Source organism: Macaca mulatta, chromosome 15 (assembly GCF_049350105.2).
Source record: "Macaca mulatta isolate MMU2019108-1 chromosome 15, T2T-MMU8v2.0, whole genome shotgun sequence".
NCBI classification, from domain to species: domain Eukaryota; kingdom Metazoa; phylum Chordata; class Mammalia; order Primates; family Cercopithecidae; genus Macaca; species Macaca mulatta.
Window position 1 is genome coordinate 14,774,690 of NC_133420.1, and position 24,460 is coordinate 14,799,149.

General features: G+C 44.1%; 3 protein-coding genes and 1 long non-coding RNA gene across 34 annotated transcripts in view; 2 read left to right on the plus strand and 2 right to left on the minus strand.

The window, feature by feature from the left end:
• LOC114672710 (uncharacterized) overlaps window positions 1-3,081 on the plus strand; it is a 25,974-nt gene extending 22,893 nt beyond the window's left edge. The window contains exon 5 of the long non-coding RNA XR_013405356.1: window positions 2,907-3,081. This is a non-coding gene — a long non-coding RNA (uncharacterized LOC114672710). The remainder of the gene's footprint in view (window positions 1-2,906) is intronic.
• The window catches only part of SPACA9 (sperm acrosome associated 9), a 468,643-nt gene that overhangs the window by 204,354 nt on the left and 239,829 nt on the right, over window positions 1-24,460 (minus strand). The gene's annotated exons all lie outside the window — the stretch shown is intronic.
• Window positions 706-21,525, minus strand: GTF3C4 (general transcription factor IIIC subunit 4). Its single transcript, NM_001260973.1, is given in 5 exon segments — window positions 706-1,878; window positions 3,368-3,456; window positions 7,015-7,145; window positions 12,189-14,015; window positions 21,076-21,525. Coding segments are annotated over 5 exon segments (2,472 nt in total). The 5' UTR covers window positions 21,436-21,525; the 3' UTR covers window positions 706-1,813.
• The window catches only part of DDX31 (DEAD-box helicase 31), a 181,084-nt gene continuing 178,105 nt past the window's right edge, over window positions 21,482-24,460 (plus strand). For 17 of the 30 annotated variants that reach the window (XR_013405345.1, XR_013405346.1, XR_013405344.1 and 14 more), the window contains exon 1: window positions 21,482-22,188. Coding sequence is in view for 20 of the 30 variants with exons in the window: in XM_077967348.1 (XP_077823474.1) it covers window positions 22,114-22,188 (75 nt within the window). In the remaining 10 variants the exon portion in view is untranslated. Of the gene's footprint in view, window positions 22,482-24,460 lie in introns of all 30 variants that reach the window. The other 13 variants (XM_077967350.1, XM_077967353.1, XM_077967360.1 and 10 more) reach the window with 3 other exon arrangements.

Genomic DNA, 24,460 nt, shown 5'->3' on the forward strand with positions numbered 1-24,460 from the left:
AAACTGCAATAATTTTTTGACATGATCTTAATTTTTACTTATTTATTGTAAAGTGGAAAAAACAGCTGCAGACACAAATGACTTCAACCACACAATGTTCTGAATTCTGTTTCTCATGATTTCAATGGTGCTTGGTTTCTTTCTTGAAAATCAATAGTGGATAAACACTCTTCTTGAAATTACCACCAAAATGAGAATAAGCAGCAGAATAGCAAATACATGATTAAACATAGGAGACAAAACAGCAATTTGAATAGGAAACAGAAGACATTTCCGAGCAGATTGTTTAGAAGTGCCTCCAAGGGCTCACTACCTATCAATAGGGGGTGGAGGGGCTAGGTTGCCGCTATGGTTATCATCTAAGTACCATCTCGGCTGACTGCAGCTTCTGCCTCCTGGGTTCAGGTGATGCTCCTGCCTCAGTCTCCTGAGTAGCTGGGATTACAAGCATGCACCACCATGCCAAGTTAACTTTTGTATTTGTAGTAGACGGGGTCTTACCATATTGCCCAGGCTGGTCTTGAACTCCTGGCCTCAAGTGACCCGTCTGCCTCGGCCTACCAAAGTGCTGGGATTACAGGTGCGCACCACCACGCCTGGCTAATTTTTGTATTTTTAGTAGACACAGGCTTTCACCATGTTGGTCAGGCTGGTCTTGAACTCCTGACCTTGTGATCTCCCTGCCTTGGTCTCCCAATGTGCTAGGATTACAGGCGTGAGCCACCACACCCGGCCCCATCTGGGACATCTTAACAGACCACTGGGTGGGTAGGGGTGGGGGCAGAACCTGGATTCCAAATACCAAGGGGCTGTGTGCAGAGGAGAGACACTGCCAGGCTCTGTTCAACTGAATTGCACAAGCTTATGGCACCCGAGCTCAAGGGCCCCACTTCTGAGCTGTCCCTCTCTAGAAGTCTCCAGACAGACCCCTGGATACTCAATGAAACATCTGGAAATGTCAACATTAAAAATACTAAACGTTTTATTACTAAAAGAGGAAAATATCTTTTTTTCCTCTGTGTACAAATAGCTCATCTAGGCTACCACAGTTAAGTCTGAAGCAGGGCTGTGGCGTGGGTAAACTACAGCATTTGACATCTTTATACGGATTAAGGAGTTGGGTCAGGAAATCTGATGACACGGGAGAGAATGAAAAAAAGTCACCATTACTCATTATAATAGTTACCAGATCATCTGACACATTAAATTTTAGTCTTGGCTTCAACTTGAGAATATAGTTTTAGGAAAATGTTTTCCATATGCATAAAAAACAAGAATGGAGGGATGCAGACCAGCAGCTATTTTCTGACAACAAAACATCAGCCCATGTGTTGCTTTACACACTTTTAATCTCTGTTGGTACATCAGATGCCACGGACCAGGCAATTTAAGTTCTGGAGCCAGAAGGCAGTTCCAGACCAAAGCAAGGATTAAAACCTAACTCAACCCAGCAAGGTCCTTATCCAAGTTCTCTAGAAAAGACCATTCTGTTCCTAGAAATTACAGGACATTGTGTTCAAATTGCTTCTGTCAAGATACTTAAGTGTTCCTCATTGGTTACAAAGCCGGGGCTAATGTTCATCTCAAAATGACTCCAACTCGCTGAGTCCAGCCATTTCAAAGGACATCCGTTAGTCCCTGGAGATGGAGAGTGCCCTTCAGAAATGAGCTCCAGGGGCCCTCTTTACAATCACCAAGGACTTCTCTCCACTCGTGAGGGTCAGGCTTCCTCCAGTACATCCTTCTCTTCAGGCTGGAGGAAGTTTTCTATGGTAGAGTTCATCAGCCCTTCCATGTTCCTGTCACTGATTATTTAGAAGACAGGAGAATCACAGAAAGGGCAGGGGCTTTGCAGTAACCTCTTAATCCAGTCGGGATCTGCAAAAGGAAGACAAGTGGTATCAACTGTTAGCTTCGGAAAAGGCAGTCAGAAGGGATGAACACCGGACTGTAGCATTGAGAGATGGGCATTCTGGTCCCAATTTTGCAATGAACCAGCTACACATCCCTAGACCAAGCACTTCACTTCTTTGGGCTTCAGTTTCCAACATTCCAAGTGAGGCTGGACTAAACTTGTGGTTCACAAAGTGTGATGACACAGGAAAATAAGGGTAATGAATGTTTCATAAAGCTAAATTTATTCAATTTAAAGAAAGGACTGTATTCCGAGAATGTGTTCTTCATACACTGTTAATGTTAAAATATTCTCTCATAAAATTACAGTAACAGGAAAATGCTATGCTCTTGAGAAATAAAAATGTGGCAACACTGGTCAAATCCTCCTCCTCTTTCATCTATGAAAAACTCTATTCCAATGCTTTTTTAGATCCAGTAGCTTCTCATTCTTCCCAAAAGCCATAAATGGCTACACTCAAAGTCAATGGGCATGATTTTTAAAGTTTCAATCTCTTCCAGATTTCCTGCCGAGGCAGCGTATCAATTATCAATTGCAGTAAAAATTTAAAAGTGCCCAAAAATGTGTTTCAAAATAATCCATCAGGATGAGGGAGGTGGGTGAGGGAACTACATATGAAACAGAAAAGGCCATGAGTCGGTAATTTCTGAAGTGATGGGTACACAGGGGTCTATTATACTCTTCTCTTTCCTTTTGTGTATGATTGTAGTTTCCCTAATAAAAAGCTACAACAGAACACAAGGTATCAATATACCTACTTATGAGAATTACAGAGCTGTCAGTTTAGAGCAAAACTCAAGAATGTATGTAGTTTTATATAGAATGCTATTTCAGCTGAGAACAGAATATTTCCCCCAAAATGCATATATAATTGTATGTTCTGTATCTAGTTAGCTCACTTGGTTAGAGTGCATTATTAACGTCAGGACAAAATCTGACACTGGCATCATTAAATCACTAATTCCTGACCACTCTACAATCTTATTTCCAGGTAATTATCTCCAGAAATGGATGACATTAGAGCTATCAGGAAAGACCCATCATGGCTACTGGAAGAACGACTTCAAGTGAACATCCTATTACTGGTTAAATAATGTTGTCTTCGTATACAGTATCATCTACAGAGTTTACATTCAAATATAATCTATGTCATCTACTGAAACAAACTGACTTTTTGGCATGAGTCATTTGTTTGCAGTGACAGAACAGCAACTGCAGACACACTTAACTCACATACTAAATGCAGTATGCACTTCAATATGACATATTCCAATGGCCATGTTTCAGTTAACTGTGGCTTCATGGTAACACTGTAAAGAGCAGCAGGAGCCTGCTCCCCACCCCCCATCCCCGACAGCATGTAGAGTGTGACTTAAACTGTTATTCTGGGGCGCTGGCCCACTGCCAGCATGCTCCACCCACCCACCCTCCCAGGTAAGGGAAAGCATTCACCTTCTGGAGCTGGATGCCGGGCAATGCTGTCATGGAGCAAACACCTTCTATATATCAAACTCTGGCAGGACTGGTAGGTTAAGAAGCACCTGAAAGAAGACAGACTGTATTGGCAAGGGAGAGGGTTTCCTCTACTAACACTCAGAAACTGGTGTTTCTCCATCACAGAGAGTTATCATAAAACTACACATTAACCAAGTGAAAGCATGATACTCATACATTCATGCAACAATGTACCCCCTGTGCACCAAAGCTGGCCAAACCTATGCTCCGTGCTTAGCAAAGAGACATAAAGGTTCTAATCCAGGTAGATTGCAGCTTTTTTTCCTGTTTGAGCATCAGAAAAGAATTTAGTCTGTCCATACCTGACTGCACTTTAAATTCTTGATATGCTTTTTAAAACTGATCATGTATTATATTGGGAATTATTCGTTAGGTTTTTTTGTTGTTGCTGTTGTTTCTAGACAGGGTCTCGTTACGTTGCCCAGCCTGACCTTGAACTCCTGGGCTCAAGTGATCCTCTGCCTAAGCCTCCCAAGTAGCTGGGATTACAGGCATGTGCCACTGTGCCCAGCTTTCTATTAGTTAAGATTAGCTATAATCACTGTCTTTAAGACTCTGACAGTACATTGGGGAAAACCCTGAAGAATATCGAAGGCAAAATTAATGGTGCAAAAAAACGACAGGACACTAACCAATGTTCACAGGTTCAATTCCATCCAAGGATTATTCATTGACTATCTACCAGCGCCAGGCAAATAAGGATAGGTGGGACGCAATGAGATGGAAAGAGTACATCTGGGTTGCAGGGAAGGTTTCCCAAAAGATAACAATTTTCAGGTGAGCAACTAAGGAGCAGAAAATACAAAGGAGGAGGTTAAGGGAAGGGACTCCAAGCAGGTATACCTTGAGTAAAGACATGGATATCTAGGAAGAAAGATTACATCTGAGTGACAGCAAGCACTGGTTCTCACCTACAGAAATCATACTGAGGTATTTCAGCCGTAACTTTAGTCAGTAAAAATGAAAACAATTTTCCTGAAAGAACCCATCTAGGAGACATTAATGTGTAATGTTTACACATGTGGCTTCTGGAGCCAGAATGTCAGGTTCTGAGCTATGCTACAAACCACCATTGTGACTTAGGTAAATTATTTAACTTCCCCAGGCCCCAATCTCCTTATCTGTAAAAACAAAAGTAATCCTGATGCTCCCCATGCATGGTTGTTGTGAAAATACATTCCACCTATCCTTATTTGCCTGGCCCTGGTAGAGGCCCAATGATAATCTTTGGATGGAATTGAACCTGTGAACATTTGTTAGTATCCTGTCTCTTTTTGCACCATTAGTTTTGCCTTCAATATTCGTCAGGGTTTTCCCCAATGTACTGCCAGAGTCTTAAAGACAGTAGTTATACCCAATCTTAACTAACAGAAAGCCAGGTGCAATGGCACATGCCTGTACTCCTACCAACTTATTTTCACAACCAGCATAATATAGTAACTTAATACATGTGTACAGCTTAGACTGTGCCTGGCATATTAATAGTGCTCAATAATTGTTTTTATTTTTATTACTAACCTAAAATACACTACAAGTTTATTTCCTATTCTTCCCTCTTAAGAAGTCTGAATGGTCAAATTAGAAAAAGTGTAGGAGCCAGGCGTGGTGGTACATGCCCATAGTCCTGGCTACTCAGGAGGCTGAGGCAGGAGGATCACTGGAGCCCAGGAGTTTGAGCCACCATGGGCAACATAGTGAGACTTCATCTCTCCATCTCCAAATAAATAAATAAATAAATAAATAAATAAATAAATAAATAAACTGTAGGAATGCAATACAAATTGGAAAAAGAAGAAATTATCAATAAGGGGGTAAACTATGAAACATCTGTACAATGGAAACCTCTATAGCCATTAAGAATGTTATCTTTGTACTGATGTAGAAAAATGTCCATACATTTTGATAACAAAACTAGTGAGTTAACATGGTATGTGTAGCACAATCTTGTTAAAAATTTGGCTGGGTGCAGTGGCTCACGCCTGTAGTTCCAGCACTTTGGGAGGACAAGGTAGGTGGATCATTTGAGCCCAGGAGTTCAAGATCAGCCTGGTCAACATGGTGAAACCCCGTCTCTACCAAAAATACAAAAAATAATTAGCCGGGTGTGGCGGTGCATGCTGTAGTTCCAGCTACCGGGGAGGCTGAGGTGGGAGAATCGCTTGAACCCAGGAGGCAAAGGTCACAGTGAGCCAAGATTGCGCCACTGCACTCCAGCCTGGCCGACACAGAAAGACCCTGTCTCTAAAATAAAATAAAATTTAAATTTAAATTAAAAATTAAAAAATTTAGTGCCCACCATGCACTAGGCATTGTTCTAGAAATAGCTGTGAACAAAACACAAAAGTTCCTGTCTTCATACAGCTTTCTTTTTCTAGAGGAACGACACCGAAAAAATAAATAGTGATAATTATTAAAGAGGAAAATAAAGCAAGGAAGGAGGATGCAAAACAATGGGAGGGGAAGGTATGTCGGTGGGGTGTTACAATTTTAGGAATGGTAGCCAGCAAGGCCTAACTGATAAAGGGACACTGGAGGAAGCCATGTGGACATCTGCTGGAAGAACATCCTGGGTAGAGGAATCAGCCAGTGTAGATGTCCTGAGGTGGAGGGATGCCTCACGTACCTGAGGAATGAAGCCAGTCTGCCTGGAGTGAAGCGAACAAGATGGAGAAATAGAGCAGACGAGGTCAGCAGGAGGACAAAGGGAAGAAGGGGCCTCAGGCTGTGTGGCGTCTTGTGGATCACTGAGAGGGTTTTAGTTTTACTCATCAGAAACAAGTAGCCAGTGACAAAGTTTTGACATAATCACTATCCCGACTGTAATAACAGACTGGAGGGACAAGGATGGAAGCGGGAAGACCAGATGGAAAATAACTACAGGTATAATAATCTGGGCAAGAGATGATGGTGTTTTGGACCAGGGCTGCAGAGGTAGTAACAAAAGGTTGGATTCCAATTTGAAATGCCTATTAAACATCCAAACAGAGGTACTGAGCAGGCAGTTAGATACTTAAGCCTAGACTTAGGGGGAGAGATACAGGCAAAAGCTCTAAGTTTAAATCATCATTGTGCAGATGATAAGCAACCGCCCCGGGAAAGTGCAAAGAGAAGAAAAACAGGCGAAAGACAGACAGCTGAGATGCCCATCAGCAAAGTCAACTGAGAATGAAGAGTCAGAGACAGGAAGAACACCAGGGTTGCTGTGTCCCAGAAGGCAGGTGATCAAAGTGCTTCAAGGAAGGAGTAATTATGTCAAATGCAGCCCACAGGTCCAGTAACGTGAGGATACACCAAGGTCTTAGAATGAGGCTAGGAAGAGGAGGCATAATTTGTTCAATTACAAAATTGAACAAATAAGAAAACTCCTATATATTAAGCAGTAAAAAACTGTCTTTAAAGGCCAACTTGCTTGAGTGATACTGATGAAAAAAGTCGACATCAGGCTTTGTAATAGCAGCTTTTCTCCAACAAATTGGCAAGGGCAACAGATAACTGGCATAAAGTTGCTATTCTGTCACATACAGTAGTTTGTGCTACACAAAACTGAAAAATGAGCATAAGTAGGAACTTTTAAAATGGCTTACCGGAGCCAAATGTGGCCATTGGAACAGACTGCCTGTTTGCGATCTGTGAATGGCAAGATCTCTTTACACAAACTACAGTGCTCAGGGAAAGTCTGTTTGTTCATCTTCTTTGAGATATGTCCAATCAGCACCTAGTAAGACAAAGTAGTCAGCAAAGTTTAGTGTAAGTGCAGGATTTCCTGAAGAAAAAGCCGACAAACACAAAGGGAAAATTAAAAAATAATAAAAAGAAAAGAGCAAAGAGCAGTATTTCACAAAAGACAGGGGATCTGCATTGCCAAATAGGCTGATTATACGGTCTGGAAAATAAAAGAACTAGAGTTTCAACCTGTGTCAACTAGCTAAATAAAATAAATTTATTCAGGTACTCTATGGCAACAGGGTGTAACCACTAAGGAGAAAACTGTTCTGAAAACCAAAATCTTATTACTTGCCTTGTTTTAGTTGCTTCTGAGACAAGGATTTCAGAGTTCTATTAGAAGACAAAGTATTTAGCTATTATTTATAATGTTTTGACTTTAAGAAGAAAAAGCATAATCTCTATAGGCAAAATATTATGTGGAATACTGCTCTCTTTGTAGAACTGTACAAATGTCTATTTTAAAAGACAGGCTTACAAAGTAAAAAGATCATCAGGATTAAAAAATAATTTCCCCTTCTGATGGCCCAAAGACCCATGGCCAACATAGTCCAGTAGACGGCAATCTAAGACAAGCTGACCCCACTGCAGAGGCATGGCAAGACCTACTATAGGAGCAAGAAGCTGGGAGTGAGAGAGGTAACGGCAGACTCTAGGCCATTCTTTGCTTCAGTTTGGCTTTTCTGTGCTTTATTAAGATTACACTCTTGGCTGGGCACAGTGGCTCATGCCTGTAATTCCTGCACTTTGGGAGGCCAAGGTGGGTGGATCACTTGAGATCAGGAGTTCGAGACCAGGTGGCCAACATGGTGAAACCCCGTGTCTACTAAAAATAGAAAAATTAGCTGGGCATGGTGGCACACACCTGTAATCTCAGCTACTCAGGAGGCTGAGGCAGAAGGATCTGCCTGAGCCCGTGAGCGGAGGTTGCAGTGAGCCGAGGTTGTGCCACTGCACATTAGCCTGGGTGACAGAGTGAGACTCCATCTCAAGGAAAAAAAAAAAAAAGATTTACTGTTTAAACATAAAAGTCTGAAAAAAACTTGAATCCAATTCATTTTTTTTTTTTAATTTTAACTTCACTGGATATGTAATTTGGAGGCTGGGATACATAACCCTCAAGAGTTGTCTTCTCTTACTAGTGATAGTGCCCTTCCAGTTCTGAATCCATTTCTGCTTCTTATGAATGAATCCACAAGATTTTGGATTAATTCACTAAAATTAGTTAAGTTTCAAAGGATGTCTTACTAGCTCAGAAGTTGGTAAACCCAGTATCTTACCTCTTCTGCATATACTCTACAAATTTAAATCCCATTAATTTTTGGCCTTTTTTCTTTTCAGTCTTAAGAATTCTGACATATGGGCCGGGCGCGGTGGCTCAAGCCTGTAATCCCAGCACTTTGGGAGGCCGAGGCGGGCGGATCACAAGGTCAGGAGATCGAGACCACAGTGAAACCCCGTCTCTACTAAAAATACAAAAAATTAGCCGGGCGCGGTGGCGGGCACCTGTAGTCCCAGCTACTCAGGAGGCTGAGGCAGGAGAATGGCGGGAACCCGGGAGGCGGAGCTTGCAGTGAGCCGAGATCGCGCCACTGCACTCCAGCCTGGGAAACAGCGTGAGACTCCGTCTCAAAAAAAAAAAAAAAAAAAAAAAAAAGAATTCTAACATATGGTCCCTTACAGCAAGGATGACCAAACTCACTCTGTTTTTTTCTTTTTTTTTTTTTGAGACAGTCTCGCTCTGTCACCCAGGCTGGAGTGCAGTGGCGTGATCTTGGCTCACTGCCAGCTCCACCTCCCGGGTTCATGCCATTCTCCTGCCTCAGCCTCCCGAGTAGCTGGGACTACAGGGTCTGGCTACTTTTTTGTAGTTTTAGTAGAGAAGGGGTTTCACCGTGTTAGCCAGGATGGTCTCAATCTCCTGACCTTGTGATCCGCCCGCCTCGGCCTCCCAAAGTGTTGGGATTACAGGCATGAGCCACCGTGCCCAGCTTCACTCTGCTTTTCTAGACAGGCCAAACATCCTGATAATGATACAGTGACAAAAACTACTCAGAATTCCTCCCATACAAATGCACCTCTATTTTCTTTTTAAGACAAGGTCTCGCTGTTGCCATGGCTAGAGTGCAGTGGTGCGAACATGGCACCCCCTTCAGCCTCCCAAGTAGCTAGGACTACAGGCTTGTGCCACCACACCAGGATAATTTTTTTTTTCTCCTTCACTTTATGTAGAGACAGGGTCTCGCTATGTTGCCCAGGCTGGCCTTGAACTCCTGGGCTCAAGCCATCCTCACACCCTGGCCTCCCAAAGTGCTGAGGTCACAGGCGTGACCATTGCACCCAGCCCAGATACACCTCAATTTTACATAAGGAAAGACTGCTATTTGTTCTCAATAGCCTTGACCTTGGCAAGCTCAATTCTTAACTGTGTTATTCTGACTCACACATTCTCAATGGGAGTGAGAGTCCTTCCAAAGCAGCAAATATTAGTTCTTGGGGGACAAAAAGTTCTCTTTTTACATATAAAGCAAAGATATACACACAGTATATAAACGGACACACAAAATACATCTGTGGTATTAAAACTTCATGGGCAGGGTCAATTCCGAAAAAGTCTACAAATGCTCTGGGGGAAGTGATAATGAAAAAAGGTTTAAAAGTGCTAGTTTAACTGTACCAGCATACTAGGCTGATAATCTCCAAAATAATTTATAACTACTAATAAATCAACATCCTGGGTTTAAAAAGTCTTCATTTTATGCATATAGTTGGATTTTTTTTTTTTTTTTTGAGACGGAGTCTCGCTCTGTCACCCAGGCTGGAGTGCAGTGGCCGGATCTCAGCTCACTGCAAGCTCCGCCTCCCGGGTTCACGCCATTCTCCTGCCTCAGCCTCCCGAGTAGCTGGGACAATAGGCGCCCGCCACCTCACCCGGCTAGTTTTTTGTATTTTTTAGTAGAGACGGGGTTTCACCGTGTTAGCCAGGATGGCCTCGATCTCCTGACCTCGTGATCCGCCCGTCTCGGCCTCCCAAAGTGCTGGGATTACAGGCGTGAGCCACCGCACCCGGCTGCATATAGTTGGATTTTTAAGACAGGAATGCATGGTCTTCAATAAACTCAGTTGCTATAGACAGGGATGGGTGCGTAATCTTCTGGTTTTTAAACTGGCTCTGTTGGAATCACATCACCACGCTAAATGTAGCTTCCTGGGCTCATGGAGTACCTGGACAATTATTCTAAATCATTACAAACCCAACCTCTAGTACTTTCTAACATGTTTTTGCTAATTTTTCACTGACTCTTATAATAAACCTAACTAGGTCCCATGGCACTGTGATAACCAGAATACTCTTCTAGACAATTTGGAACACAATGAAACATTTAAAAATTAAGTTTTTTTGGCCGGGCACGGTGGCTCATGCCTGTAATCCTAGCACTTTGGGAGGCAGAGGCGGGCAGATCACAAAGTCAGATCGAGACCATCCTGGCTAACACGGTGAAACCCTGTCTCTACTAAAAAAAAATACAAAAAATTAGCCAGGCGTGGTGGCGGGCGCCTGTAGTCCCAGTTACTCAGGAGGCTGAGGCAGGAGAATGGCGTGAACCCGGGAGGTGGAGCTTGCAGTGAGTCGAGATCATGCCACTGCACTCCAGACTGGGGTACAGAGCGAGACTCTCAAAAAAACCACAAAAAAAACAAAACAACAAAAACAAAACAAAACAAAAAAACTTTTTTTTTTTTTTTTGAGATGGGGCTTTGCTCTTGTCAATTGACAATCTCAGCTCACTGCAACCTTCACCTCCCAGGTTCAAGCGATTCTCCTGCCTCAGCCTCCCAAGTAGCTGGGATTACAGGCACCCGCCACCATGCCCGGCTAATTTTTATTTTTAGTAGAGACAGGGTTTCACCATGTTGGCCAGGCTGGTCTCAAACTCCTGACCTTGTGATCCACCCTCCTCAGCCTCCCAAAGTGCTGGGTATTACAGCCATGAGCCACTACGCCCGGCCCCAAAAGTTAACTTTTAAAGAAGAAAAGTCATTTACATGAACAGTGCATCTTAATACTCTTAAGACCACTGCAAACATTCTATGAGCAATAATTTCAAAGGCAAATGTGTGTACACAAACATACACATTCTTTCCAACAACAAAATGCAAGAAGTGATTGTGAATGGCTTAACATTACGAACAAAGATACTGCCTTCAATTAATATTTTAAGACTTTAGTCAATAAGTATCAATCTTTAAAGTAAAAAGGAACACAGATATTTGTGATTTTGAGTATTTCAGAATACAGTATATTTCCTGGAACACGGGTTCTTCAGGATTTTAGCAGCTATTAGCTGCAAGAAAGATTCTGCGATCAGGAAGTCTGAGTAATACCGAACTATACGAAGGTATAGGTTTCCTTTCTGTAGGAATTCTCAGAACTCTTAGGATGGTAATATGCACTGGGAACCCCAGTGTTCCATTAAGCAACTTAAATTCTATAGAATACATTCTGGATAACACTATGATTGTTCTATTACCAAAATAAAGATTGTGCCCAGTATTTGTAAAAATGAGACACGGGTAATGATTCGTTTACATGTCTTTCTTGACTAAATGTGAAGATATCCTTAAATCCTATCAAACGGAAAACATGTCACTACACCCCTCCCCTACAAAACTTTTGTAAAAGAGGAAGGGCAGGGAGCATGGGCACCATATTTCTATGGCCATGACTGCCCATCACATATTACTCAGCTAAATGCAGTCTCTTTAAGCTAATCCAGTCTGGAAAGCTCATCCTGCAAACTCTGCATATCTATTAAGGCCAGTATGAAGAAGAATCAAAATATTCTTTGTATGCTATGAATGCATCCTCTGCATTAATCCGCATTTCCTATTTATTCCCCTGCACCTCATGCAAATCAATTACCTAAAAAATGTCAAAGCAAAAGCTGATCTTCAGGAACTCAATTTAGGTCATTTCTTTCTCATGAAGAAAGCAGACTTTACAATTTCAGAGTTTCTGTTAATAAACACCTACCCGTGCTGTTCTGTCATCATACTCTTCATCAGACATTAAAAAGTTACAGAGTCCTCGGGTGGGGATGCTAGTGTTTTCTGTGATCCAGGTGTGCAGATACACTTCTCCTAAGACTCGCTTCATGTGTTCCCTGGTCAAGTGCATCTCCACAGCTTCGATCTTCCCTTGGATTTCCAGGAGTTTCTCTTCCATTGGCTCCCGGCCTCCAGCATCTCCAGTTGGGGGGAGCGAGTCATCAGTGGGCTCCTCTACATCTCCTTCCTTGCTCCTCTCCTGCAGGCCTTGCTTCACCACCTGTTTGGAAGAAGTGCCTTCTTCCTGCTGTTCATCGTCAGCATTGCCCATCCCAGGTGAATCCACTAGCAAGATTTTTGAGTCCTCATGGGTGGGTTTCCACAAGGCTTCTGAAGGGGTTTTCTGCATTGACTGATATAAAATCCTCAGGAGGAAAAGCTTAAAACGCCAAAAATAGGTGACTCCACTGCTTTCAATCTTTTTTTCCAAAGCTTCTTGTAAAAATTGAGGGATATGTTTATCTTTTAAAATCTTCCAGCGTACTAGGTCTATTAAATCTACCTGCTTAAAAAGGTTTTGAACTGAAGATTCCAGGAGCTGAGCAGCTGCCTCTTCAAAGGTTTTGAGAGTAACAAACTGCACCTGGTAGTTTTTGTTAACGGGGTGGAGGCCGTTGACCATACCCTCAGTGGTAATGATGGCCAGGTACGCACCGCAGGGGCTCACTGCTATCCCGTGAGTCCTCACTGAGCCAAACACATCTGAGAGTTTAATCAACTGGTGTTCAAACTTCAATGCAACATCTGTGAAAATGGGAATCAGCTGCCTCACCTTTCCATCACTGGAGCAAGTATAGACTGTTCCATTCTGTTTGTCTGCAGTCATGGAGACAATCGGCAGTGAGTGAAGGCCTGTGACATGGGAATTGTGAACATTCAGCCCTGCTTTGGAGATCAGAAGAAGACACCAAAATACATAAGAGCCTCTTGCAGCCACTACTAAGCTGCAACTACACTTCTGGTAAGGATGATAAAGTGGTACACATTTGATGCTGTGCACAGGTAACTGGTCCATTTCTTTCCACAAGATAACAGGCTGCCTTAAAGTGAAATAGCCTTTGACTGCTTTGAGATTGACAGGAAGAATTTTTATGGGTCCAAAAGCACTCCCCACAATAAGGCCACTCATTTTTCGATTATTGTGCTCATATTCCCACCAAAACAATACACTGGGAGAGGTGATTCCTGACTCAATCGTGTTGCATGAAGAGATGGATTCTTTTCCTACAAAGGGCAGCTGAAACTGCCACACGGCGATATTACCATTTTCAAAGAGGACGGCCAGGAGCACACTACCAACATCCCGGCATTCATTGTTATGCTTGACCTGCTGAGTGGTACAGATGCCCGACCACTCCATTCTGACTGGGGTCTGCATGCTGTGTCTCCTCTGAAACTCAGCAAAATCCCCGAGATTTCCTTCCGGGGCCTCATTTTTAGAGAGCCTGTAACTGGTCTCATAAAGACGTTCTCCATAGATCTCAGTCAGGTCAACCAGCTGGACCCACTGCAGTCTGTTGAGATTTGCCTGGATGGTCAGGCGATTGTCCATGGTCAGTGCTGCCAAGAGGCACCTGCCATTAGCATCACAACCCATGGGAGACCAGCTGGTGTACTTGAATCCTCTCATTGGTGGTAAAGCCTTCCCCTCAGGGTTGAACACTCTATCCAACATGAAAGTCTGACTGACCGTGGGGTCCTTGGAGGCGGCGAATTTCTCCTTGCACTCAGCAACTTCTGTTTTTGAGCCAACCTGAAAATAAAGAGATATAAAAACTATCAGATGAGTGTTTAGGCGATGGCAGTTTTTTTAAAATGTCAGAATAAGTGTCATTATTCATAGCCTGGTTCTCATATTCTTCTTAGAATTAATATATCCAACAGAGATGTACTTGATTCTTAAGATTCAACATAGCATTTATCTGAGCTAGTCACAAAACAAAAAAGGTGTTAACAAATTTATGAAAATAAGGCCAGGTGCGGTGGCTCACACCTGTAATCCCAGCACTCTGGGAGGCCGAGGCAGGCGGATCACAAGGTCAGGAGATCGAGACCATCCTGGCTAACATGGTGAAACCCCGTCTATACTAAAAATATAAAAAATTAGCTGGGCGTGGTGGTGGGCGCCTGTAGTCCCAACTACTCGGGAGGCTGAGGCAGGAGAACGGCGTGAACCTGGGAGTCGGAAGTTGCAGTGAGCTGAGATCGTGTCGCTGCACTCCAGCCTGGGCGACAGAGCGAGACTCCGAGACTCCGTCTCAAAAAAAAAAAAAAAAAAAAGAAAATATGTGTCTATATGTATCTTTGATACAAATTGATATTTAGATTTTTACAATATCTTTGCAATACAAATGCCACCTTTAGGTCCTTTATCTGAAATTTCATTCACAAATAATGGCGAGAGCCAACTCCAACTGCTTTGTTTACTGTTTCTACAGAATAATGTTCACTCTAATCAGACTATTCTAGTTGCCATTCCTGAACAGTCCCACCTCAGCTTTCCCTGGCTCCCTTGCCTAGTTCTCCCTGTATAAATCCCATCTATCCTACCAGATCTAATTCTCCCTGTAAGGCCTTTTGAGGTCGTTCAAGCTTTCATTCATCTCTCCCTCCTCCAAGTTCGTAACATGTATCGGACAGTAAGACATTCTGTCGCTCGGGCTGCAGTGCAGTGGCACAAGCTTGGCTCACTGCAAATCCCACCTCCAGGGTTCAAGTAATTCTCCTGCCTCAGCCTCCCAAGTGACTGGGATTACAAGTGTGCACCACCACACCCAGCTAATTTTTGTATTTTTAGTAGAGACAGGGTTTCACCATGTTGGTCAGGCTGGTCTCGAATTCCTGACCTCAAGTGATCCACCTGCCTCAGCCTCCCAAAGTGCTGGGATTATAGGTGCGAGCCACCACGCCCAGCTGTGAGCTCTTTAATAAGATTTTAAAGAGATATCAAAGATGGACGAAGAGATAAATGACCAAAAGAAAGTGGTTCAGAACCATAAAAAAATAGGAAGGCTAAAGCCAAAAAGAGCAGAGATTAGCCAAACAATTTTTTGTTATGTTGGAAGCAGGAGGAAGGAAGGACTTTATCCACTGTCTTTAGAGAAATGGATAAAAGAAAAAGAATCCTTCAATTCTTTTTCAGTGTCAATTTCCTTTTTCAAAGAGGCTGACCTTTAAACTGGAAAGGGTAGAACATGATTAAAAGGAAATTCCAGCCTAAGACACACATGGATATAATAAAAGTCACTTTGAATGAGTTTAAGTTTTCAAGCCTAAAGGAATTACCCTCCAGGACACAGAAAGCACTTGAAAGACATTAACACAGAATCACTGACCACATCCTAGATGAAGTCTGGACAACCAGGGACATATCAGAAAATTAGAGTGCAACAAAGAGTTAAAAAATATCCCCCAAGGCTGGGCGCAGTGGCTCACACCTGTAATCCCAGCACTTTGGGAGACCGAGGTGGGATCACTGGAGATGAAGAGTTTGAGACCAGCCTGGACAACATAGTGAGGCCCCATCTCTACTAAAAATATCAAAAAATTAGCCAGGCGTGGTAGCAGGCACCTGTAACCCCAGCTACTGAGGAGGCTGAGGCAGGATAAGTGCTTGAACCTGGGAAGGCAGAGGTTGGAGTGAGCCGAGATTGTGCCACTGCACTCCAGCCTGGGTGATGGAGCCAGGCTCTGCAAAAAAAAAAAAAAAAAAAAAAAAAAAAAAAAACCCAAATGGTAAATAAATAACAAAACCTACAGACCATTAAGCCTAACAAAAAATTCCTCAATGTACAAACAAACGAATAGTTTGTGCAGACAGGAATGATGATTAGAAACAAGCAAAGGATGGCCAGGCTTACGCCTATAATCTCAGCACTTTGGAGTTTGTGCAGACAGGAATGATGATTAGAAACAAGCAAAGGATGGCCAGGCTTACGCCTATAATCTCAGCACTTTGGGAGGCCAAGGCGGGTGGTCAGGAGATTTAGACCATCCTGGCTAACAGGGTGAAACCCCGTCTCTTCTAAAAATACAAAAAAAATTAGCCAGGCATGGTGGTGGGCGCCTGTAATCCCAGCTACTGAGGAGGCTGAGGCAGGAGAATGGCGTGAATCCAGGACGTGGAACTTGCAGTGAGCAGAGATCGCGCCACTGCACTCCAGCCCGGGCAACAGAGCGACACTCCGTCTCAAAAAGAAAAAGAAAGAAAGCAGCAAAGGATAACAGGAATAATCTATTCTTATTCTCTTTTCTGCTAATAATAGATAAGCAAATAAAATGAAATGTAAATAGAAAATTGTCCACAAAACAGAGAACTAACTTTTCCTCCAGTGTGTTTCACAGTACACTACTCCCTTTCATTGTCCCTTAAAAATAGTTCTATGGCCAAACAAGCTTTGGAAATACTATATATGTCATTCTCCCTTGAGAAGTGACAGGAGGACACTAAATGCCTTGGCCAGGGAACTACTATAAAGACCTACTGAGCCACAAGAAGCCAAACTTTTTTTCCTTTTTAAACAATAAGAGCCTTTGGAGGGAAGACAGTTATTACCCTTCACCATTTATTATCCCAAAGTATGTAGAATACTTTGGGAATGGTGTTTCAGGCAGTGTATCTTGATTTTAGGAAGGCATTTTAAAGTAGTCTCTTGGATACACTATGAAACTTGCTGGAGAATCACAGACTGAAAATGCCAATTAAATGAGGTGTAGGTGGCTGGCTTGGAAATAAAATAATGCTAATCAAAGCCCGGTGCTTTCTACATAGATAAAATTTGTGAGATGACATAATGAAGCATAATAACTGAAAATCTGTGCTATGATGCCAGACTACCTGGGTTCAAATGCTGGCTCTGTTACACACCAGCTGTGTGCGCAAATTGCTTAAACCTTCTGACCTTAATTTCCTCATTTATAAATGAGACTAATACATGACCCATAAAGTTAGAAAGGCTAAATAAGTCAATATATCAAAGCATATATTAAGTGCTCAATAAAGTTACCTATGATAATTGTTAATATACTCTGAGAATTAAGTTAAAAAAGAAAACCTTTTGAGAGTCTCTCTGTCACCCAGGCTGGAGTGCACTGGTGTGACTACAGCTCACTGCAGCCTCAACCTCCTGGGGTCAAGCAATCCTTTCACCTCAGCCTCCTCAGTAGCTAGGACCACAGGTGCACACCATCATGCCTGGCTAATTTTTATATTTTTTTGTAGAGACGCAGTGTCCCTGTATTGCCCAGGCTGGTCTTTAACTCCTGGGCTCAAGCGATCCTCCTGCCGTAGCCTTCCAAAGTGTTGGGATTACAGGCGTAAGCCACAGCACTCAGCCTCAAGTAAATGTTAATAAGATTTTTAATGCTAACAAAAGTATGCAAAAATGCAAGGTAGACATAAAGTTGTGTACCAAATGAACAGTAGATATAAAATTGTTCATCAAATCCTTTAATACTGTGAACTAAGCAATACTCCTTAGAACAGGTTAAATTTGCTACAAATAAAAGCTACTGTAGAAGTAAACTCACAGGATTAGTAACCCAAAGCAGCGGCACAGGATGAAATAAAGGAAGCTCAAGCAACCCTTGGTCCTACTCATCGTGGGAATAATTCTTGACAGGATGGAGAGCAGCACAGATCTTGACCGGTAGGAAAAAGTCTTAGGGTTTTGTGTAGCAATTTCTGACATATTAGTTTCAATGAGACTACTGCACCCCGCTCCAATTCTCCCTATCACAAAACCGTTAACAAATCAAGTATTCAGATGCTCAAGGAGTATACTTAAAAGTCCAGCTCCCAGGGGCCTGCCCACAGCCAATCATTTAATTGTACAACATCCAGTTTCCAGTTGACCACTAATACTATTCAAAAGTAATTGCAGTTTTCACCATTACTTTTAATGGCAAATACTTTTAATACTAACTGTTAGGCATTTTGTAAGCACCTGACAAAAATTCACTTGAAGCTTTTAGACAGTAAGCTTCTTGAGGACAGGTAATAGAGTTCAAAGCCAGGCAACAGTTATTTAACTTAATGTAGCAGATGAAGTTAATACTTTCTAAGGCTCCTAACAATTGATGCGCAATACAATTCGGTACACATATATTATCAGAATTTGGAACTATACACAAATGACTCACTAGATGAGTCACTAAATCAATAGTCCAATGGGAAAAACAATTCTGACATTCTTAAATCACTATTTCATTGCTTTTCAGATTTATACTGTTCACCTTTATACCATACAATCTTATAAAACAGCTGATAGATAATTAATGTCTGACCTATTACATAACTGCAGATTTTCCTGCAAATTCATAATCTAAATAACATAATCATAGAGCAAAAGCTTCAAAGGTGTTTAGTACCTAGTTTTCTAACAATGCTACACTAAAACTGTGATCTGTGCTGCAGACTGTCCACTGTTTAGGTTAGACCGAAGGCATGCTGCACAGCACCGAGCAGATTTAAATCCACAGACTGCCAATGGGTGGAGTCATCAAAGAGCTGATACGGACTTCTTTACATTCCTACCATCACACAAGAGTTTTAACCCACAGAGGGCTCTTGTAGAACTGCAGGGACAATTCGGAATTCACTCACTTCAATCAGTCTAAAAAGACTGCAAAAGGACTGATGGTTTATGTGATGTGCATAAAAAAAAAAACCACCACAGTACAGAAGGGGAAGATGTTACTAATTAATTTCGTCGAAGCCATTTGTCAACTATAAGACAGCTATATAAGGATTTCCTGTTACTAGGTAGCAGTTGTGTTAAATGTCAGGTGAGGCAAAATGACAGTCCACAACCACAATATTAATCCAGACTCCTACTCCTTCATACCTGTATAACTGCATTATATTTTCACCTTGAGCATTTACAGTGTGCCAAGAATTGGGCCAAGTGATTATGTATGTTTAATTCAATCTTCCAAAAAGCCTAAACAGGGTTTCATTATCCCTCTTTTATAGATAGGCCTATCTTGTGCCAAAGCCCAATCTCTTAACTTCTATTTTACACTGATCCCAGCAATCATCTTCTTGCCTCTATCCAGCAATGTTCCTGAACCACAGCAGGTCACTCTATGCTAATGAAACTGTTAACAACATCTTGAAGGCTTCCTAGATTGAAGCCAACTTCCTCATACCAACCTTCCAAGTGCACAACTGGCCTCATCTTACTTTCTCTGACTCTCTAGAAAACCTATTTGAGCTCATGTACTGATCCGTCATTATACAAACAATCGTAAATGATGTTCATGAGTTAAACGTGTATGCACATGGGATGAATGCCTCATTCCCACCACCTGGAATGCCCTTTCCTTCCTTCCTCTTACAAACCAAACGCTACCTTCTTTGGGACTGCTGTAGATTCACCACCAGATGACCTGCCCCATAAAAGTCTCTCCTCTTACTATTCCCTCCTTTCTTTACATTCTCTCTGCTAAGGTATTCGATCTCTACCATACTGACATACATACTTTCCTTGAGTTGATGTGCGTATGAATATCCTTGGAAACAGTTAAGTGCCTTTTCAGCAGAAGATACACCTTTTAAATCACCTTTCTTCTGCCTTCCTCCTTTTGTAATTCTCAATTTCATAGGGTTGCATCTGTCTATCTGATCTGTTTACACTTGAACAAATGTGTTCACATCCTCTTCAAGATCTCAGAGAAAGCTCAGTCATACAAGCTGACGAACAATCTAACAACAAGCTGTTTGAAACTTGAATTAAATATGCTACAAAGTGATGAGGGTTATCATCACCCTACCTATAGCTAATGACTCATATTTTAAATGGCTGTACAGAATAAGAGTTTACGAACACATCAACATGTTCTCTGTGTGTGGATACACATCTTTCTAATGCTTATCACTACCTGACAGGACCTTATCATTTGTGCTTGACTTGCCAAAGAATGTAAGCTTCATGAGGGCAGGGGCTCTATTTTGCACACTGCTTTATTTCCAGAACATGCGGTAGCACCAAGCACAGCGGTATTCAAATATCTATTGAATGTATGAATATACACTTTGACAGATCACACGTAAGTGTACGCTTCTATTAAGGATATATGGAAAGTTTTTACCCCTCTAAGCAACTAAAAGGAACGCTATGGCTTACTACTTGACCTTGCGCTTGAAGTTTAAGATATGCAGTTGTTTCGAGTCTTTATTTTCGTTCTACATCCCAAAGATGTTTGGTTAGTGAAGAAAAACTAGAGTACAAACCCCGAGATCCAGTATTTACCCGTTTGCCCAAGGAGAGGCGAGGACCATTCATAATAAAGTCACTTAAACAGTTAAGACTATGGATAGGACCAGTTTTTCTTTTCTCAAGCTAAAGTGGCGCGAGAGGAGGGCACACACAGTAGACAAAGCCAGCCAAGAAGCTCGGAAACTCGGCCCCGAACAATAGGAGCAACGACAGAGGCAGGCCCCGGGTTGGATCTGCAGGGGGTGGAGTCTCAGAAAGCTCCACCGAGTAACCCGTTCCATGTGCCGGCCCGACGCTGGGGCGAAGGAGGGGTTGGCGGGACTTAACTCCGGGAAAGCCCCCTGGGTGTGTACCTGTGTTTGGGGCGGCGGGTGACCTGGGGAAACAGGGTGTAGACAGCTGCAGGGCTTTTCTTTCTTTCTTTTTTTTTTTTTTTAAAGCGGTGGCAACCCTGGCTGCTTAATAAATCCCCAGCGCTCGGCGCGAAGAGGGAAATCCCCGCACCGAGTGCGGGACCGGATTCCCCTGGGACGGATGACGCGGCCGCGAGAGGGGGACAGGGGAAGACTCTGGGAATGGCGAGGGATGACTTACTTTGAGGAGACAGCTGTTGAGAGGGGCGGGCACCGAGGTGCGGTGGATAACCAGGTCCTGGCCCGGGTTGTGCACGTCGCAGATGAGCTCCAGCACAGCGATGCTGCGGGCCGTGGACACAGACACGCGGTGGTCCTCGGACCAAGCCAGCGGTTCCAGGCCGCTCACCGCATACTGCAGCTTCACGGCCGGCTCCCGCCGAGTCACCATGAGGCGGAATGCAGCGCTGGGCCCCGGGGCCGCGTCCGCTGCTGGCTCCTTCCCGCCCGCCTCGCCGCCCCCCTCCTCTCCCTCCTCCTCTCCGGGTGGCGCAGGCCCGTCGTCCGCGGGCCCCACTCGGGCCTGGTCGGCCGTGTTCATCTTCTCTCAGGTGCAGAGGTCGGACGCCCTGGCGCTCCAAACCCGCGTCTCAGTCGCGCCGCCACCTCCCGGACCGCCGCCGCCACCCCCAGCACCCTCCGCGGCGGTTTTCTCCCCTCAGGCCCCGAGCGCCGCCGAGCCAGGAAGGACCCCGCCGTTGCCAGGCAACGCGGCTCTGCCAGGTGGCCGAGGAACTGCCTGTCCAGAAAAAGGACCGCGAGCTGGGAGCCAAGAGGACCCCCTTCCCCCTGCCCAGGCTGGGACTGAGCTCCAGAGCCTGTTAGGGAGCTACCCAGTTAGGCTTTAGTTCCTAAAGTGCCGAGGAAACGCACGCAGCAGTAAAGGGGAGACTCGTCGGTGAGATGGCGCCGGGCCTCGTTTCTCAGAGGCATTCAGAGAGCTTCCCCAGCGTGAACTCTCGGCCGAATGTGATTTTGCCACGCCGCGAGGGACGCAGAGCGGGGCTGCCACCCGGCGGGGGCACGCGCCCCCGGCTCGCCCCGACCCGGCCGGTGCCGCCGTCCCCGGCTCCTCTCGGGGCTGGTGCGTACAGCTGGAGCCGTTCCGGACCCGGAAGGGGCGGTGGCGCAGGGTCCTCGCGCGTCCCACGTGGGGTCCCGGGCCCAGCAGGTCTGCGCACCCGGCTCGCCGCTGCACCACGCGTCACCCACGCAGGCCATGGCAGCCGCCGACAGTTCGCTCTCGGACAACCCCAGGACGTTCTCCAGACGTCCCTCAGCCCAGGCGAGTCGAGTGAGTTCTGACCTGGCTTCAGCTCCGTCCCCACCCGCGGCCCGGCTCTCGGCGCGCCGCGAGCTGCAGCCGTGCCTCAGAGTCGGGTTTCGAGTCATTTACGGAGTTCAGCGGGAGAAAGTCAGACACGGGGCAGCTTCTGGACAAGTTGCGCCGAAACACGTGTCTCTAACCGGAACACCACCCGCGGGGATGCGCCTGGAAGGGGGGAGTGGAGCGGTGTGGAGGGGCGGGAGCTGGCTCCTGCGCGTGGAAAAGTAGAGGAAAGAATTAGAGGCTGTTTCCCGTGGAAGGTAGGACCTGACGCTCCGGCGCAAGTCCCAGGCCAAGGCTTAACTTCTCTAAGCCAGTTTCCTCGACTGAGTGCGGACTAAGCTCTGGGTTTTTTTTATTTTTTTATTTTTTATTTAAATCTTCCTACATTCCTGTTTGGGAAGAGTCATGCGCTACAAACCATAAATTCTCATCAGATGGCTTTCATTTAACCCTATATATCGTGACTTACTTTCCAGTCTGGCTCTGGCCTAATATTATGTGACAAAGAAGAAAGTTAAAATATTACCCCAAAACATATTTCTTTGCCATATTTTGAAATGGCCCTGCAAAGCTGTTCTTTGTGGCCAGGGCGGGGGGCGTGGAAATTTCCATCTGTAAAGAATCTCTATTAACAAAGCTAGATCTTTTTCTTCCAGGCCCTCGCAATCCTAAAGAGATTAAGAGTCTACCACCTTTCAAAGATCTGAATAGGGAACACTTGTCTGTTGTCTCTAAGGGCAGCCACTGAAGACTTCAAAAGAACCTTGGTCTCCACAATCTTATCTTCACCTGAGCATTTTCTTTGTATGCATCCCAGGTGTTTAGACAAACTCAACCAATTGTCAACCAGAAAATGTTTAAATTTACCTATACCCTGGAAGTCCCCGCTTTGAGTTGTCCCACCTTTCTGGACAAAACCAGTGTATTTCTGAAATGTATTTGATTGATGTCTGATGCCTTTCTAAAATGTGTAAAACCAGGCCGCACCCCGACCACCTTGGGCACATGTTCTCAGGACCTCCAGAGGGCTGGGTCACAGGCCGTGGTCACTCATGCTTGGCTGAGAATAAGTCTCTTCAAATATTTTAGAGTTTAACTATTTTCGTCACCATGAGGAAGGTTCGTTTGTTGCAGGAGTGAGGACTGGCCAACTAGGAGTTTTCTTTGAAGAGCTTTCAAAAATGGGACAGATTTTCTTTTTTTTTGAGACGGAGTTTCGCTGTGTCGCCCAGACTGGAGTGCGGTGGCGATCTCGGCTCACTGCAAGCTCTGCCGCCCGGGTTCACGCCATTCTCCTGCCTCAGCCTCCTGGGTAGCTGGGACTACAGGCGCCCACCACCAAGCCCGGCTAATTTTTTTTTTTTTGTATTTTTAGTAGAGACAGGGTTTCACCGTGTTAGCCAGGATGGTCTCGATCTCCTGACCTCGTGATCCACCTGTCTCGGCCTCCCAAAGTGCTGGGATTACAGGCGTGAGCCACCGCGCCCGGCCAAATGGGACAGATTTTCATCCACGTGCAATGGAGGGAGATAGGAAAATCGGTTTCATTGATATAATCCCATTGCTAGAGAGGGGAAAGATGCCCTAAAATTAACTTAAGCAAGAACTGAAAACTGGTTTCTAGGATGGTTGATTTGTCTCCTGGAAAAGAGGACCACAGGACAGAAAGGCTGATGTAAAATCATAAAGTGATCATCAAACTTTAGGATTTAGACGCTTGGCAGTAAGGAGTCCAGCTAGCCAAGTGTAGCTGCATCGGGAAGGAGCTGGGGAGGATAGAAGAGCCATTGGGAGCGTGGGATTTGGAATAGGATAGACCTGGGATTCGATGCTACCCTTGCTGCACACTAGCTCTGTGACCTTGGAGCAAGTTACTTAATCTTTCTGATTCTCACTTTTCCTATCTGTAAAATGAGAACAATAATTTCTACTTCATAGAAGACTATTGTAAGGATTAATTGAGATAACATACATAAAGAGTATACATTGTCTGGCCCATAGAGGCACTTAATAAATGCCAACAATATAAAGTAGTTTTGGCTCCATTTTGGATAATAGATTACTACATCAGGAGGTCAGTGGGGTGCTTGTGTCCTGTGCAGAGCCTGGTAACTAACACATAAGAAGCATTGAGTAAGTACATGTAGGGTACCTAGTTTTATGATTATCAAAAGGGGATTGATTAATGCGGTGATGACAGGTGTCTGCAGTGGCCTTGTCTAGATCTACATTTTTT